At 34.1% G+C, this 18,269-nt stretch overlaps 1 protein-coding gene and 1 long non-coding RNA gene across 2 annotated transcripts; one reads left to right on the top strand and one right to left on the bottom strand.

Annotated features, from left to right (window-relative positions):
* Positions 1-1,436: 1,436 nt before the first annotated feature.
* On the bottom strand, positions 1,437-17,951 carry LOC103429357 (probable leucine-rich repeat receptor-like serine/threonine-protein kinase At3g14840). Its single transcript, XM_070819347.1, has 24 exons — positions 17,757-17,951; positions 15,917-16,076; positions 12,531-12,602; positions 12,359-12,427; positions 12,063-12,134; positions 11,904-11,975; positions 11,696-11,767; positions 11,523-11,594; positions 11,362-11,433; positions 11,206-11,277; positions 11,050-11,121; positions 10,027-10,098; positions 6,864-6,920; positions 6,489-6,548; positions 6,384-6,407; positions 6,189-6,226; positions 5,530-5,909; positions 5,255-5,453; positions 4,463-4,627; positions 3,467-3,585; positions 3,155-3,365; positions 2,792-3,029; positions 2,244-2,394; positions 1,437-1,961 (listed from the first exon to the last, which is right to left on the bottom strand). Exons 1-24 carry the CDS (start codon positions 17,881-17,883, stop codon positions 1,572-1,574), a joined length of 3,036 nt encoding a protein of 1,011 aa, XP_070675448.1. The 5' UTR covers positions 17,884-17,951; the 3' UTR covers positions 1,437-1,571.
* LOC114824048 (uncharacterized) lies at positions 7,660-8,859 on the top strand. The gene is made up of 3 exons (XR_003772285.2): positions 7,660-7,798; positions 8,125-8,207; positions 8,625-8,859. It is a non-coding gene; the product is annotated as an uncharacterized lncRNA (long non-coding RNA).
* Positions 17,952-18,269: the final 318 nt, after the last annotated feature.

Genomic DNA, 18,269 nt, shown 5'->3' with positions numbered 1-18,269 from the left:
GTTTGGAACAACAGAGTGTGGATGCCCTTTCCAATTCAAGGGTAAGAAGCTAACAACTGATGATGACTGGATATTGATGATAGTTATTAGAGTGCATAATCATACAACAATGAACGATCATTCATTTGTTGGTAGATTATCATCAAAGGAGACTTCGTTGTTGGGAAACTAGCATTTCAATTTTTAATGAATACTAGTGGGTGGAGAAATAACATTTCATTTTTTTGACTTTTTATGGTGGTGGGATTATAATGCGGGTGGGAAATAGGACATTAGGGTGGGTCTAGTAGCTCTCACGTTATTTTACTTTGAACAAAATTGAAGGTTGTATAGAGACAAAAGTTATGTAATTAAACATAATTTTCCAAAACCTTACAAGAACTTATAAAGAGTTGGACTACTCTCCATATTGTCAAATTAATTTTATGGCGAAATCGCAACTTTCTTCACTTTTCATAATAAGGCAGGAGCAAATAAAAAACGAGTCAGATCAATTAATTGAGGAAATGTATTTTTACACCCAAGTTCGGATCCTCTCATGATAAACTTTCTTAGAACTTGAATTTCTGACTTAGTTAACGAAGAAATGTATTTTTACACTCAAGTTCAGATCATCTCATGATAAACTTTCATAGAATTTGAATTTTGGCAAAGTGTAGAATTTTTCAGGTCGACAAGCTAAGGACCCACTCCAACAACATTAATATTGTCTCCACTTTATCACCTGTACAATCCTCAGGTGTGGGGTTTTATCATAAAAATGCCTCGGTATTAGTTAGAGAGGGGTATTTCTATTTAAACTGCTTTCCTTCTTCCCTCCTAGCCGATGTGGGACAATGGGTGTTCCAACACAAAGTTTGGTGAAAATGTCATTCTCGGGCTCTTGTTGCATAGTAAGTTCGTTTTAATGTTGATTCCCACAATGATCGCAATGTGACTTAAACTAACGCTCATCATATTTCAATTTTTTGAATGCACATTTTTCTTTTAGAATTTAGATTCTGAAGAGTCGTGAAGTAGTACAAAAAGTTTTAAGTTCCATTTTGATCGTTGGAGCTCGAGAAAAGCTAGCCAAGGTGACTTCATCTCATCCCCTTTACCTTTAACTATCTAAATCTACTACCTCATGCCTTCCAAAGACATACCGGTATTGCATAACAAGTACCAAACCACATTGTTTTGTAGCTCACTTTTGTTTGAGCACGAAAGCATTCAATTATCAGCGATGACAAAGTTTAGCTGACAAGTAAAATTACAAAGAGTTAAATACGCGTGTGACAAGAGTTTAGTTTTAAATTATGTCGTTGTATTGCAATCTTATCATGGACACAATGACTAAATATTTCAGTTTCTATGCTAAAGCACGTTGATCCAATATTGCAGTTATAAAATAAGAAAATCAGTTTTATCAAAATTACAAGAACTAAAAAGACAAGTTCATGGAAACTGTTGATTTCACACTTAACAATTATTATGCTGGAAACTTCTTTAATTCTTATTTCACCAATATTTATACTCTTAAAAAAAAATAACTATCCTTCTTTCAAAAACAATATGTTGATAATCATCGATCAAACAGTTTCCCAATTTCTCTTATTTAAATCAGGACTGATTGGATAAAGATCATGACCAGACGCATATGAAATAGTCCTTGCCTCTTCAATTGGCTCGGTTTGTATCTGGCTCTCACCTGCACTCCCTTCTAAATAGGATTGAAAATGGTTCCTCATCGCATCGATCTCATTACTTGAGGGATTTGGATCTGAGACTAGCTCCTGAACAGCAACCCTGCCTTCAAGCATGCTCACAACTGAAGACATAGTAGGCCTAACTGCTGAAGTGACACTAGAGCAAAGGAGAGCCACGTTGATTGTAACCATCATCTCTTTTTTGTTGAAGTTTGAACCCAACCGTGGATCCACTAGATCCAACAAATTCCCTTGCGCTTTAAGAAGAGTTGCCTAGAAACATGAAAGAACCTTTATTGATTCGAGAACTTTGACATATATAAGCTATATATAGTAAGGGACACTAATAACTTTTTTTTGGTGTTATGGACAAAATAAATAGCAAATGAAGCAATAGCATGATGATCTGATTTTGGATAATCATTAAAACTTTAGGAAAACTAATGAAAAGGGCTTGAAAACTTTTACCCACGGAATATAAGTCGATTTCTATCTAGGGTTAACAGCATCAACAAAATTTGAAGTTAAATTAGGATGCAGTTAGATTCAAGTTACCCAATCAAGAAGATAAAAGCATTCTGCCTTTGTTCGGTAACTTGTGTTGTTCCTCCCACTAACAATCTCCAATACAAGAATTCCAAAACTATAAACATCTGCTTTATCAGTCAAATAACCCCGCATTGCATATTCAGGTGCCATATAGCCACTGCAAAATCATGAAATCATTTCCCCCATATTTAGCTTAAAGAATTCTAAAATAATACCAAGCTTTAGAAAGCAGAGTTTTTATATTTTAATCGAAAGTTTAACAACAATACAATAGCTATATGACAAGTCTGGCCTTCAAGTTTATTTAACATCAAAGATCATATTTAGCTTAAAGAATTCTAAAATAATACCAAGCTTTAGAAAGCAGAGTTTTTATATTTTAATCGAAAGTTTAACAACAATACAATAGCTATGTGACAAATCTGGCCTTCAAGTTTATTTAACATCAAAGATCTTGGTTAAGTTGAAATTTTCGTAAGGTAGAAAACTTTCCATTTGGTTAGGGACGAAAGAATCAAAACAAAAGTAAACAGAGTAAAAACATAGGCACTTACAAAGTTCCGGCAATACGTGTGCTAATGTGTGTATTATCTTCTTCATCAAGTTTGGCTAATCCAAAGTCAGATATTTTTGGGTTTAGATTTTTATCAAGCAACACATTAGTTGCCTTTATATCTCTATGAACGACCTTCAATCTTGATTCCTCATGGAGGTAAGCCAAACCTCTCGCTATACCAATGCAGATCTTGTGCCTTGTTGGCCAATCCAACTTCAAACGACTTTTTCCTGCCCCTTCAGTTTTTCAAATTAATCCAAATTAGCCATAACTAACAACATGTATAATTTGTGTGCATAAGATTTATTATACCCATCTGCATGAACCAAATGAACTGTAGGCACACAAAAGCGATAGTTACCAAACAAAGCATGAGCAACACTATTATTTTCCATGTACTCGTAGACAAGCAATAGTTGATTTCCTTCAATACAACATCCGTAGAGGCTAACAAGATGAGGGTGTTGCAAAGCAGAAATCATGCCTATCTCATTCACAAATTCACGATTCCCTTGCTTTGATTTGGAAGAAAGCTGCTTAACAGCAATCATGGTGCCATCTGCTAGAATGCCCTGCATTTGAGAAATTAACTTTAATTAGGATGACTACTATTAATCAAATTAGAAAATATGAAACAAATATATACATGGAAATTGTTGGTTCAGAAGAATACCTTATAAACGGAACCAAAACCACCTTCGCCAATCTTATTTGCTTTGTCAAAGTTGGTTGTGGCAGCTTTGAGTTGCTTGAATGTAAACTTACCAGTTTGCAGGTCCACACCCTTTAAATCTGTGTAAGAAGTAAACTCACATAAGAAATTGTGTCTAAAAGAACATTCAGAATGATAGCATTTCTTATTCTTAATGTTCCGTGAGCACCGTGACTGATTCAAGACCTAGAATTTAACAAGTAAAGCTATTCGCTGCCCACTTGCATCATGAGTTTCAACATAAACATATACTGTAGGAGCATCATGAGTTTCAACATAAACATGTACTGTAGGAGGAGCATCATGAGTTTCAACATAAACATAAAGTAGGAGCATCAAGGTGTTATAGAAATCAATACCCAAACAATCATCGTGTTAGAGTGTGCACTTAAATATGCATGAAAAATCGTACAAAATAACATAAATATCCTTCTTAGTTATGTAAAAAAGAAAAAGAAGAGGGCTTTTCACATACAAGCCCTTGATAGACTTGCATTTTAAACAAAACCGTTTCAAATTCAATACTTTCGAAAAACACCCTTCTTACTTTGCACTGGGAGAAGCACAACAAGATCACTGAGCTATAATCATGCTATATGTGTGACTGTTGTTGGAGTGACAATGATGTTGTCAATGTGAAAATTGTAATAAAAATCCAAAAGTAGGTAATTGTGGTGATGAATGTATTAAAATATATATTTTTGAATTTTTTGTTGACATTTTCTCTTTGACAACGTCATTCTCACCAAACAACAGGCACACCTAGAGTGTGACTATTGCTCACTTGTCTTGTAATGAAGGCTCCAAAAAGAACCTTGCAACTAAGAATAGATGTCAAGTGCATAGTGGAGTATTTTTTAACCTCCATTGCTTTTTCATACAACTCATATAGCTTTCGGGTGTTTTTTGTTTCCTAATTTACTAAAAAGAAGAGAAGTATAAGAACATTGTAAATACCATCCTCCAATGTCTTTTGTTGTCCTAGGGAGCCTCTCCTCCAAAGAATACTACGTATCACTAATATAATAAAGATTCCTCCGGCCACAATTCCAACCACTGCACCTACAGATACGCCATTTACACCAGGTGATGTGCTACTTCCAGTTTTTGTTGAGTTATCGACTACAAAAAGAAGACCATCTTTGTAAGATAGTAAATGTAAATGTATAGATAAGAAAGTGCATTATCCAACCAGCTACCCAATGCACAAAGAACAAAAGATTCAACTATTTGGCAGAACCCAAACACAAGTGGATCGTAAATGACATAATTCTGCTGTCATATTTTATGGCTCCTTCAGTGAAAAGGATAAGTTTCTGTAACTACTTAAAATACCCTCAAGTTTGAATTTTGTTGCATTTTTGTGATAGGAAAGTTGAACAGAGAAGATTCCTTCACACTCTTGACTCAAACAAGGAAAAGAAACAGAAGAAGAAAGGAAGAACCCTGCTAAACTAGAGTCGGATTTCTCTTTTTTAATTTATTTACCTTTTTCTTATACAATGATATATCTACAGGGGTGGGCAATAAATCGGTTGCGAACCCGTCATTCAGGAGATTCGTTCCTAAAAACTTTTACTTACGTATGAAGAGGAATATCACTAGACCGTAGTATTAAGTGACAACTAACTAGATTCGGATCTCTTAAATTGTGTTGAAATATTAATGCCCTAAAATGATATTTGATGCGCTGAAAACTCCCGGCGGTGGACAAATAGCAGTAAGAAGCTCAGAGCGGTGTAAACTTACCTGCAGGTTCCACCGAAATAGCTGATATAAGAGGACCATAGACTCCTCTAAAAGGGATGCCTGTCGTCCCTTTGCCAGCCCAATTGAAATGGATCTTCAAGGTATGATTAGTTACATTAGCGGTAAAATTTTGTATGACTACATCACCAAACACACGAGCGTGATCCATAATATTGAAATCCTGCAGTACTTGTATATCCTGCAACGTTATTAATTTAGTTACCTAACATTTCATAATTGTCAAAGTAAAAATTTGAACTGGTGTAGCTTTCTACCTGAATGTAAATATCAAATACCCGCCTTCCCAGGCTTTTATATGTGTTTCCATTTCTAAACATTAGCTCTGCAAAATGGAGGTTTACGGTGTATTTTCTATTTTGCAGACAAAATCCAAAGTAAGTTAGAGAGATGGGAGAAAGCCGTGCGTTCATGTACAGTTGAGGATGGGCCATAGAGAGTTTAGTTCCATTAGTCCCTATAAAGGTGTCTATAGGGATGTCATCATCAGTGAAGTAACCGGTGATGCTTAATGCCCAATTTGTTCTGCTCTGGTAAATTGACGAAGGTCCAGCTGAATATGTGTCATCCTCATATGTTGTATTTTCAATAGTTACTTTTTTACCACCACAATTAATATGAAAGGAGGAGTACCAAGCTACAAAAAAAATAAAAAAATAAAAAAAAATAAAAAAAAGTAAAAAAGAGATTAGCAGCCACTGAAGCAACTTCTGAACACAAAAGAATCGCAACATTCATAATTCCCTTTTGCATGGGAATGTTCGGAAGAACGATGAATGAATGCAAAGCTGCTTGTGGTTGCGGGTCATAAGAAAAAAATAACAGATTATGCCCTTACAAGTGATCTCCCACTTCCCCAAACAAAAGAAAATCAGAACAAATATATCTTGCAGCAACGTGTGGGATCCCAACTTACATTTTGGACATTTTGCAGCTGTGGAACATGAAACTCTTCTGCTCATAGAATAATGCAGGGTCCATAAAAAAAAGGTCAGCAAGATAACATCATAAGTGTGAATGAGTTGCAAAACAAAAAATTGAGAAATACACAGTTGGAATGCCAATTAAATTTATAGATGAATGCTTTTTCGAGGATTAATTTGAAACTTACGAACTATTGCTGTCAAACAAGTGCCTGTAGAATCACAAGTTGAAAAGTTAAGCATGCTCCACCAGACATAAACAACAAAACTCAAGCTAATGAAGAAATTCTTACAAGGCGCCCTTTGGAAGACAACTTGTGTTCCCTATGGTGAAGTTGTTATATGAAAGATCACTGCGCAAAAACAGCTACGATGTAAACTAATTTACAGATTTTATATGCGAATAGAAATAGCTTACTAAGTAATTAAAGAGTAGGAAATAAGATGGATTGACCGCGGTTTTTTTATATCATAGTTTTATATCAATTCTAGTAATAGATAGCATAAATTTCTAACCGTAGACGTCGTAAATACCTTACTAAGTAATTAGAGAGAAGCATTTGAAAGCGAAGCTTACACATTGCCCATCCCCCAAGCGGGCATGGGTCCGGTCAGCATAAAATTCCATACTAAGTAACTAAAGAGTAGCATTCGGAAGAGAAGCTTACACGTTGCCCTTCAGCCAAGCAGGCAGGGGTCCAGTCAACAAGTTTCCAGTTAAGAATCTAGACATAATGAATATAGAAAAAATTTAGTCAAGAATGTAGTGTTTATCCTTATGAACTTCACGAGTAAGGTTTGAAAATTTGATTTGACAACTTTGAGTGCATTATATCAGTATTTGCATTTAAAAGACACATCCAAGTGGTATAATATAGATTTAATATTCAATGAAATTATGAATTACCAGAAAGGTGTATAAGTTAAAAAAAAAATAGAGATTTTAATAAAATCTTTCTATGCTGCTGATAAAAATTACTTTAGCCCACGGTGGATGGTTTTGAGAAGTTTGTTTTTGTTTGGGTTTCACTATTGTTGAGCTCATTTTCTGTATTTTCTTTGTTTTTAGAAATAATTAGGCCTTTGTTTGGTTTGTAAGAGTGTTTTTTTTAATAGAAGCTCCTTGTTGACGTTCCTTTTGGATCCCACTTACCAAAAAAATAAAAACAAAAAGAAGAAATTGCATTGTACAAATAAATACTTTAGCCACCGCTTTGCACAGTGGAAGGGCGCCCCCGCGTCAATCATCGTGGATTGCTCTGCTTCGACTAATTTTCCGTCTGTTTCCATCCCCTTTTCATTCCCTCTTTTTCTCACCCGACTCTCTCTGTAACCATCCATCAAATCCCCCCATCCCTCCATTTTCTCACTCTGTAATTTCCCTCAAATTCCCGCCCGATTCCCTCTCTCGCCATTCTCAGTCTCGCCAGCCGCGAACCCTTACAGCTCCATGCTCCGCCTCCAGATTCGTCGAGATGAGAGCCCCAAGACCGTCGCCTGCACCACCGTCTCAGAAAAGTGAGCCAAAATATCGCGAGGTTCAGGCTGCACACGAGCGGATCCAAAGGCCAAACCTCCGATCTTGAAGTCGACACACCCAGAGGTAAAAATTTCTCATTCTCTCTCTTCGATTTCATGTATGTTGTTAGATTAAAAGGGAAAATATGAGAACTAACTCAAGCAAATGTTCTGGATGTAGGCTAAAAGATCAATTTAACCTTTCTTACCTGTCAATTTAGTGCTTTTTCTTTTCTTATTACTCTTAGGAGTTAACTGTTGAGATATATTATGACTAACAAATTTACTGTTGCCTCTGTCATATTTTTTGCTGAAGATTTCTTTTTCGAAAACTGTATGCCATGACAAAATATTTTACAAATTGCTAATTTTTCTGTTTTGTATAAATCTTTGTTCACTCTACCTGAATAGGTACACTTGACTGAGAAGGAAAGTCTTTTCATATTAAATCCATGTTAGCCTGACCGTTGTCGCCCTGGAACCATCGCTCTTCGGTAAGTTTTCAACACAGAATAGTTCAAATCCTCTTAATCATGTTCTTGAATTTTACTATATGCATCGTGTTCTTTGCATTTCATTATCTGAACTTTGTTATTTGAATTTGGTTACCTGAATCATGCCGAATATTTGATGTGGCCAGTGGCTTTGTATGGCTGGCTGGTGTGATTTGGGAGTGTTAGAGTGTACAGGGTTTACTTGAATTTTTATATGATGTCCCTGGTATGTTAGATCATTGAGACTAACTAACTGGTTGATTAATCACTAATTTGAAATGTTTAAAGTGTAACTTTTCTTTAATTCCTTTTCCTTTTGTATTTTCATTGGATTAGTTTCATTTTTTTGCTTAATTTATCTTAAGTATGTTTGCATCTTAATACTTTAAATATGTTAATTTGTCCCCTTTTTTATAGAATTTTTGTAGGTTATTCTCAATCTACGGATGGTGATTACTTGACTATTTCTCCAAAGTTGGCTACTCAGCCGAGGATGAGAGAGGAGTCAGATGAGCTAGAATCAGGTTTGTATCATTCTAAATTATTCGTTTAGTTACCGATAAAAGATATGGTTGCCTAATCCAGTTTTGTATTTTCAACGTCTTAAACATTTTCTTTTGATAGCACTTCGTTTTGATTTGTAAACGAACTATATGCATTATCTTTATTTTGGGTCGCAGTGTAACGTTTAACGATTGAATTTGTAAGATGGTTTAACAATTTTTTTCAGAAACTTAGTATTCCTGCCAGATGCTCAAGTATTATGTCTTCTACTTTTCTACTTTCCCTTTTCTGTATTTTTCCTCCATGTAGTAAGCTGATTACTTGAAATTATGATATTGAAGACACAATACAATCCACAAATGAATGTTTCTTATAGCATGCATATCCATATATAACAAGCAAAGTTTGACTTCATTGGTCCTTAGGAACAACGTTCTTTTAGTTGCTTTGTGTGGAAACTATTCATACCTGTTGCAACTAATACATTCAATGCCCACAGTAGAGCGCAGACACATTTTCTAGTATATTCTAAAGTGACTGTTAACTTGCAGAACATGAAAAACTTTCATGTTGGAAATGTGTTTCAGTGTATGTACTTGAAAGAAGGATTGGTAGAGACTTATCTGTCACCTATACCAATATCATCTCATGTCAATTTTGGTGTTGTTTTCAGTACTTTTCGTGACCATATATGAATCAAAATCCGACTTGGTAACTAAACCATAGTAGAGCCACATTCTACTCTAAGGACACTTTAAGAGCTCATCGATTAACATCTTGTGATATTAGACCAAGACTATCCTGACAGTCACTCAAATCTTAACTGTGCTCAGATGATAAGTAAATTATATCTTGTGTGTGTGTGTGTGTGTGTGTGTGTGTGTGTATTTATAAGTTTAGTATGTTTGAGCATGTCTCGAACATTTACAGGCTTCTTAGTGAGTTATACAACTTATACTCACTAGATTCTAGGTAAGCAAGATGAATATGCAAGTCAGTTCAATGGTAGTGGTTAATCAGTTTTCTTAGTTTGTTTTCATTATGACCATCTAGTGTCAGTTATTTGCTCGACTATTAACGTTTTGTTCTAGTTTAACCTGTGAGTCCTTAATTATAGTAAGCGTGATTAGTAACACTTCCAGCTCGTCAGACTGCAGTGTGGCAAAACCCTCGGCCTGAATTTTGTGTAAGTCAAATTGTTATTAAATAAACTTCCAGCTTGTCAGGCTGGGGTGTAACAAAAGTGCAAAACCATGAAGAATGTCTGCGTGAATTTCGTGTAATAAAGACTAGATTGGTCATTCAAATTGCTTACATATATTCCACCTTTGCTAGACTGGCGTAGCTGCTTGGAATTTCTCCGGTCAGCTTATTATAGCTGAGGTCTCTGCACAAACAAATTGCAGATGCAGTTTAGATATGCTCTCCGAGAGGGCAATGCCATCTAAAAAGCTGTTCTCTTTAAACTATCTCCAACCCACCCATGGGATAAAACTTAAAATGTAAGCTTTAAAACTCTCCAAACCATCTTCAATTATTGGACTAAAATAAGTCCTGGAGAGAAAATATATGTTTTTAGATTTCTCCTAGGATTTAAGTTTGGCTTAAACTATTATGGACCCACCAAATTGTTATATTTCAATTTTTTTTTTGTTTTTTTTACTTATAATCTAATGGCTATGATCAAATGACATCAAACTAAAGGTAAAAAAAAAAAAAAAGATTTGACGGCCCAAAATAAAATCTAACGTCTAAAATAATTTAAGAAAATAATTAAATTAAATTTCACTTAAAACTTTATAAATAGCTATGTATTTGTATGATTACTTATCATAATTTGAATATTTTTAGATTAAAATGTTCATAAAAATAAATTAGGATAATATATATAAATTTTATTTTCAAAAAAGTTACCGAAAATACAAAGTTAGGCTAAAGTCATTATTTAATACTCTCGAGCTAAAATTGGAGGAGAAAAACAATTTCTGGGTTATGAAGTCTTGCTCTTCTAAATTTGTTATTTTAAGTTGTCAAATATTTTAAGCCTTTGGATCTAAACTAATATAACCTTGTGCCTAATATATATTTAGTCCTTACATGTCCTCAAAACGAGGATGTTAGGAGAGCAGAATTGCTGAGTTATGGCTTAAAATTTTCTGACTTAAATTTGTAAGCTTTTTTCCCAAGGTTTGGATATGGTCTTATAAATACAGAAACATAAAGTCCCTCCAACATCATCTAAGTCATTTTAATAATCTCTTAATCAGTATAATAACATCTGGGAGAACTTTTTTTATCTGAAGACGGTAAAAATAGGGACAAAGACGTTTCTACTTACAAAGTTTTCAATATAGTCATTTGCCCAAGATATGAAGGTAGCTCTCCGATAATATTGCAACTCCTCAACATCCTGGAACAGAAACACCAAAACTTTGAGGTTGCAAAAGATTTCTTGTACAGACAAAAATTGTGTTTCATGGAAGCCTTAACTCACAGTGTCTTCATGTTTTTCATATTATCGAGCGGAGGGAAGTCTAATTCAGGTCCAATCAAGTCAGTAATTCTCCTGCATGCCAAAATTGAGGTATGAACAGAAACTACTATATTGCTAATTGTTCTGTACTTATAAATAGATATGAGATATACTAACAAGTCAGTTAAGCTTGTCAAAAAAGAGATGCCGTAAGGAATTGGCCCCATCAAACCACTACCCTGAATCACACTGTTTTAACAAGTCATAACATTTGAATTAGTGATGATATTGAGAATCAAGTAGCAGAAAAGATGACACCCAAAAGGAAAACACTCAACAGTTTTTCAAGATTTGTCCACTTCTCAATAAAATTAGGTATCTGCCCAGAAAAGCTAGTGTCACTGATCCGACTGCATAATGATTCGCAAAAGGGAAATGGTACCAATTAGTCTCAGAATTCAGAAAAAATTTAAGTTGGGTCTTCAAGAACAAAAGAACAACAGAAGCTTACAAGTCCTTTAATGCGGTAAGGCTTGCAAATGATTCTGGCAAATACCCAGTGAACTTGTTTGAAGAAAGAATCCTAACAATAAAACAGATACAAAAATTAGGAAGTGGATGATTTACTGGTGAAAAATACAGCATCTTTCTACAGAAAAGCAAATCCAAACAGACCAAAATATTTTAATCACAGTAAATTTTGAATAAGGCATTCTTACATTCTTTCCAAGTTTGTGAAATTCCCAAGCTCCTCAGGGAGAGGTCCAGAGAGAAAATTGGAACTGAGGTCCCTGCACAAAACAAAATCAATTCCATTGATCCATTGATTTTGAAAGATCCCTAAGGATATCCATAAAAAATATGTAATCATCACTCACAATCTCTTCAGGGTGGTGATGTTTCCAAACCCTACCGGGATAGGACCTGTCAAACGATTTCCAACGAGGGAGCTGAAACACAACTCATATGTCTCAATGAAATTCAGTTTTTATGATTCAAATGGCTCATGACCACTGAAGGGACACAAATATGAAGAAGGAACAACGCCCGTGGAATAGCTTCATAGCTTAAGAAATAAATGGCTGAAGAAAACTGAAAAAAAAAAAAAAAAAAAAAAGTCCTAATGCAATGAGAATGTAACATATGCATAGATGCAGAGCGAGAAAGAAAGTACATGTAGACAAGTTGAAGGGAGCCCCATTCTGGAGGGATGGTACCACTCAGGTAGTTCCGGGTGAGGTCGCTGAAGAAGAATGAAAGAAATTAGCCATTGTCTCATTACAAACAGACATACAGGCAACTTAGATGTGAAAGAACAGATCATTTGCATGACTCCAAGTTCTTACATTTCTTGCAGATATTTGAGCCTGCCCATTTCTCGTGGGAGTGTTCCTGGCAAACCCTGATTTTTCAAAATTCTGCTTTAACACAAATTAACAAAGAACTGTTACTGTGACTAAAAGGAAAAGAAAGCACCAAAATACCAAGAGGAAAGGATGAATGGTGAATGTCCCTAGAAAGCATACAACTTGTATAATTACACAAACAGTTGGGTGTGCTTTTGGTTTTTGTTACTAATAACTGTAGATACATATTTCTAAGTATTCAAGGGAAGAATATGATGCTTGCATACAGCATAGAGCAGCAGTACGAGTTCTCCACACTTCCCACTGCACTGCAAGTGTGCGTGGCATAGATTATTTCTGCATTTTTTAAACTTCATCAAACAGCTGCATAGAATTGGGATGCGACACTTCCAAATGAACCGGTTGCTAGTTCATAAAATATTTTTGGAAATTTAGATAGAGGAATCTGGAAAACACTATAAATTTGGGGCACAAATGAACAAGAAGAGGTTCAGAGAAATCTTTTTCTAGAATGGATTTGAAAAAGAAAGTAGTTGTAATTGAATAACCGTTTGAAATTACTTGTCTTTTTTGGCAACGTGATAGAATAATCTACACTAAACTCTTTTAAACTACAAAAGGGGAATTCGAATACAGGAAATGGGGTGTAAGGGCAAAAACTCTTAACAAACTTAGCTTGTTAAGAATTGCTTCTGTAGAAGTTCGTTTGTATGTATTCAATTAAGATTTTAAGTAGTCCAAAAAACTATATGTGTATTCCTTAAAAATTGATTTTAAAGTACTTTAAAAAATTAAGGATTTTAATGGATTTAGAAGAATTTTATAGTGTAATTTAGAAGTTTAAAAATCAGGCATCGAAGGAATTCACGTGGAGTGTATGAAACTCAACTAAAACTCCATCAAGCCCTATGGATTTATAACTTCTTAAAACCTTCAAAATCTCAATTAAACACACCACCTCCACCCCCCCCCAAAAAAAAAAAAAAATTACTCAACTAAAACTCCATCAAATGCCCTATGGGCTTAGAAGAATTTTATAGTGTATATTTACGCTATAGAAAATCAGGCCTCTCTCCCTAATATTTTGAATGCATTCATATGGAGTCTATGAAACTCCACTAGAACTCTATTAAATTTCACAGATTTACAAACTCTTTCACAAACTTGCAAAAGATAACCAATGGAAAAAGAAACTCTTCATCTTGTATCTCTCTCGTGTCTCTTCATCTTCTGTCTTGGTCACTTCCTAGGCAGCAGCAGAGACGACGTTAGGAGTGTGCACAAAATGCAATGACATAGAGTCCCGAATTTCTTAGGACCCCAAAGATTTGCATCCCTTTTTTTATTTTTTTTAGTACATTGATATTTTTACATTAAGGAAAGGGGGGGGTTCGGCTAAGTCACACAATAGGCAGCCTAATTTGGTATCGAATTCGCCATCCATGATATTTGAACCTAAGACCTCTCACTTCCAAATGAAGAGGAATATCATTAGACCGTAGTACTGAGTGACAATCTTTCTACATATTATATATAAGTGTAAATTTTCTAATAAAAAAGTTTTTGACTGAAATGAAAAATCTTCAACATATGAGTTTATCTATATTGCAATTGATTAAGTGGAACCTATAATTAATATTTTAATTTTCATCTTTTTCTAGCAATAAAAAAAAACTTGTATATTACTTTCTTTCATTTTTCTTAAAAATTTGTGTATTACTTTCTTCCACAAACACAAGTGTATTTATGTATCTCTCTTTTAATCGTGCTTCATTTTTTCATGGATGAACCCTAAATCATGATTTTTTAAAAATTGAAGATTATTCAATTAGTAAAAATGAAATGCTGATTTCAATTAAATTTAAATATTGATTGTTGAATTTTGTATGAATATATTGTTCAAAAAATCATTTTTTTATACGTATGACCTTTTCATTAAATTTGCACCAGGACTCCCAAAATATAAGAGATGTCCCCAAGCAGCGGCGATCAGAGATGCTGATCGACTCTCTGGTTTGCGTATTTAATATACAGTAAGTAATTAATTCTATGTTATGGGTTGTAAGAAAAGCATCGATGGGATATTTGTTTCTTCACATCAGCTTCTTCTAGAAATTGTCTAATGCACTTTTCAGAAGACTTTTCTATCTCCGAGCGGGAGTAAGATTCGAATGCCGTCGAAGTCGCTCGATTAAGAAGGGCTTTCAATTTTGGGAAGGGTATGTGATGTCTCATCTGATCAAGTTAGGCACATGTTCTTTTGTAACCATTATTTAAAAAACTATCTTGAATTAGCAAACAAATATAAACACATGGACTAATTTGCCTAAACTGAAAACACATGAACTAATTTGGCTTAACTGAAAACACAGGAGCTAAATTGATTGATTGATTGATTAAAACACATGGACCATTTGACATTTAAGCCTAAAATCTTCATTCGTAAGTTATCCTTGCAAAACACTAAATAAGTTTGAAATCACTAAGCATCTCTAAAGTAGATGTCAAAAAGTCCACATCAACAATAAAACAAGAAAAAAAGACAATATTAATGTTTTCCAACCGAAATGTCAATTCTTATGTGACTTGACGTTGATCGGCAGCAAATGTGGTTGCTTTCAAATTTGACAACAACTTCAAATCCGTTACAATTGTTGACAGTAAATAATGTAATAAATAATAGTTTAAATTGACATATCTGATAGAGAACAAAACTTTAAATATGATAAAAGTGACACATAGGCTTTCAAATTTAAATTTTATGTTTAAAATTTGATCTCCTTTGGGGATGCTTTAAGGTATATAATTTAATTTGACAACAAAAATATAAGGTGCTTCCAAAAAGTAGGAAATTGACCGTCATTTAATCTAGAATGCTACTAAAACAATCCCATTTGCTTATTTTCCCACCAACTTTTTAATGAAAATGCTAATCACATATTTATCCTTTTAGCAAAATACTTTTAATTCCATATTTATATATTTGTTATAATTTTAATTAAACAAACTAAAAGAGAATAAAGAAAAACTAGAACTAACAAAAATAAAAATAAATTCATCACCCTCCCAAATCATTCACGATGGGCCGATGACTATCAAATCCCCAATCATCCATCACCCTCCCCAGCCACAAACACCAACCCATTCTCCCTTTTGGTAATTGATGGGAGGTGGGAGGAGATTCTACCATTCTAGTGCGGGCGCAAGGGTAGCGGCAATTAAGGAAGCATGCCGGTTTTAAATTATTTTATGATGTGTGAAATTACATTGTAGGTGTAGAAGTATAATTTTTTTATTTAGGTAATCATTTGCAAATAATTTGAGTAATCTTTTAAAAATAATCAGAGAGAGAGAGAGTCGTTTACATGCTGGTAACATGGCAGACAGTGGAGTCGTCAAAGGAGCAATTACAGGTGACGGCAAATCCTTCGACTTCCGATATATTAGTCCATCCGCTGCATGGATCTACACTGAAATCCCAACCCGTCTTCCCTAGTGTCTTTGCTATGTCAGCTAAAGCTTGCACTACAAAGAATAAAATGGAGCATATATATTGTCAAAATATACATATTTGTGCAATTAGTACTATAGATGTTACACCATATATAGAAAAAAAAAAATTAATATGTAAACAAGAAATGTGAATCATGAATCCAAACTGATATATTATTTTAGGTTTTTATCCATTAATAAGTTTACAAAGTTATAGGATGAAACAAATTAAGGTGATTAATAAGGAAGAACCAATTTTTTTTTTTAGTACAACGATATATTTTAGAGAGTTTTAATGAAAAGAGTTTGAGCCAACAAATATTTAACCAAAAACCATCACAAAATGTTATTTAACCAAAATGGCTCAAAATTTAATAAAAAATCATCCAAAACTATTGTCCACGGGTCAAACTTACAAGCCCAATCCGCTACAAATCTACACTTCGTAAATATCCCTAAATGATTCGATATTGTCCTGACTCTTCACCAACCCCAACCCAGCATGAAACCACCCTAATAACTCTCTGTCTTCCTATCAAATCGAATTCCCCCATTTCAAAAACAACCAAATCAAAGTTGAAAAAGGAAGCATTCATCGGAACAAAGCCGCCAAAGCAAGTTCAAAGAAGTTTAATGGCAGAAACCAGCGAAAAAGTGTCTAAAAAAAAAGAACCAAAAACATAAAACTGTTTCTGGAAACCCAAAAACATAACACTGTTTCTAGAAAAAAAATCAAATACAATACTTGTTTTGTATGTGCACAAATAAACACTGTATCTGGAAAGACAATAACCAAAATCCAGAAACAGTAACTTAAATTCTAGAAACAATGACTTAAATTTTAGAAACGGTGACTTAGATTCCAAAAACAGTCTATGTTTTAACCTTTTACTGTTTCTTTTCTTTTATGCATCAGTTGATTATATTTAAGAAACATGATGCTTATTTTGCTTTGAATCCAAATACAGTGAATTTTACTATTTCTTTTTTAGCTTACATTTAAGAAACAGTGTGTCTATTTCATTTGGATCCAGAAACAGTGACTTATATTCCAGAAACAGTAACTTAGATTCCAGAAACAATGACTTAGATTCCAGAAACAATGTTACTTAAAATTCAGAAACAATTTATTTTTACAGTTCGGAAATAGTGACCCTTCGTTATTATTGAATAACATGCAGATCTCAAATTTATTTTCTGGAGAAACAAACGATGAACTCCACTAACGAATAAAAATTGAAAAACAGTATCTCGAATACACTATGAATAATAACGACGATCACATTTCAACGAAATAATATAAAATATAAATTAAATAGCATGAGGATCTATATTTTTGTTTTAAAGAAAAAGAAGAAGGTCTGCAAAACAATGATGAACTCCATTAACGATGAAAATCTGGAACTCAACCTAAAAAAGTTAGGGGTAAAATCGACAAATAAGAATTTATTATAGTTGGGCCATTTTTTAGTTGGACTACTTTAATATTGGCCTTGTACTAATCATTAAATAAAACTTATAACATGATTTTTTATTAAAACTAAAATTTTTCAAGCTCTTTTCATTAATTTTTCTTATATTATACCCTAAGGGAATGAGGGAATTTAGTTAAGCCATATAATAAGCAACTTAATTTGGTATTAAATTCGCATCTTGTGACAACCTAATTTGACATGTAATTAAATATATATTAAGGTTAAATGTACGACTTACCTTCATCTTGTGGCAATCGAGCAGCTCCGAAAGCAAAGGTTGCAAAGCAAACCACCAAAAGAGAATGAAGAAGAAGAAGTCGAGGGAGGAATATATTCATCATTATTTGCTTAACAAACTTTCGCATCTGAAGAAGAAAATCAGATGAGTGTTTTAAAGGCACAGCAAACAGAAAGATGGGAGGGAGTACGTAGGACCTGCAAGGACTTGAACAGAAGTCAAGTTCTACTTATCTTACTTGCCCTTGGAAAAAGACACCGAAAAAACAGAGGAAAACAAATTACAGTTAATTACGTAATACACCAAAAAAGGTTGGGTCACTTTCAAAAAGGGACTCCCATCTTTCAAAATTTTTGCATTACTACCTAAAATATTAAATAGTTAACAATTTAAGTCATTCAAGTATTACCCCCCGCGGGGCCCAAAAAAAAAAAAAGAAGTCGCTCCAGTGTACTGTTATCTGTTAACGATTTGCCAAACGGAAATTGCGTGCTTGTATTGTTCGTAAAGAAA

The sequence above is a fragment of the Malus domestica genome, chromosome 03, assembly GCF_042453785.1.
Source record: "Malus domestica chromosome 03, GDT2T_hap1".
Classification (NCBI taxonomy): domain Eukaryota; kingdom Viridiplantae; phylum Streptophyta; class Magnoliopsida; order Rosales; family Rosaceae; genus Malus; species Malus domestica.
Note: the sequence above shows the minus strand (reverse complement) of the source record. Positions and strands in the feature narration are given on the sequence as shown.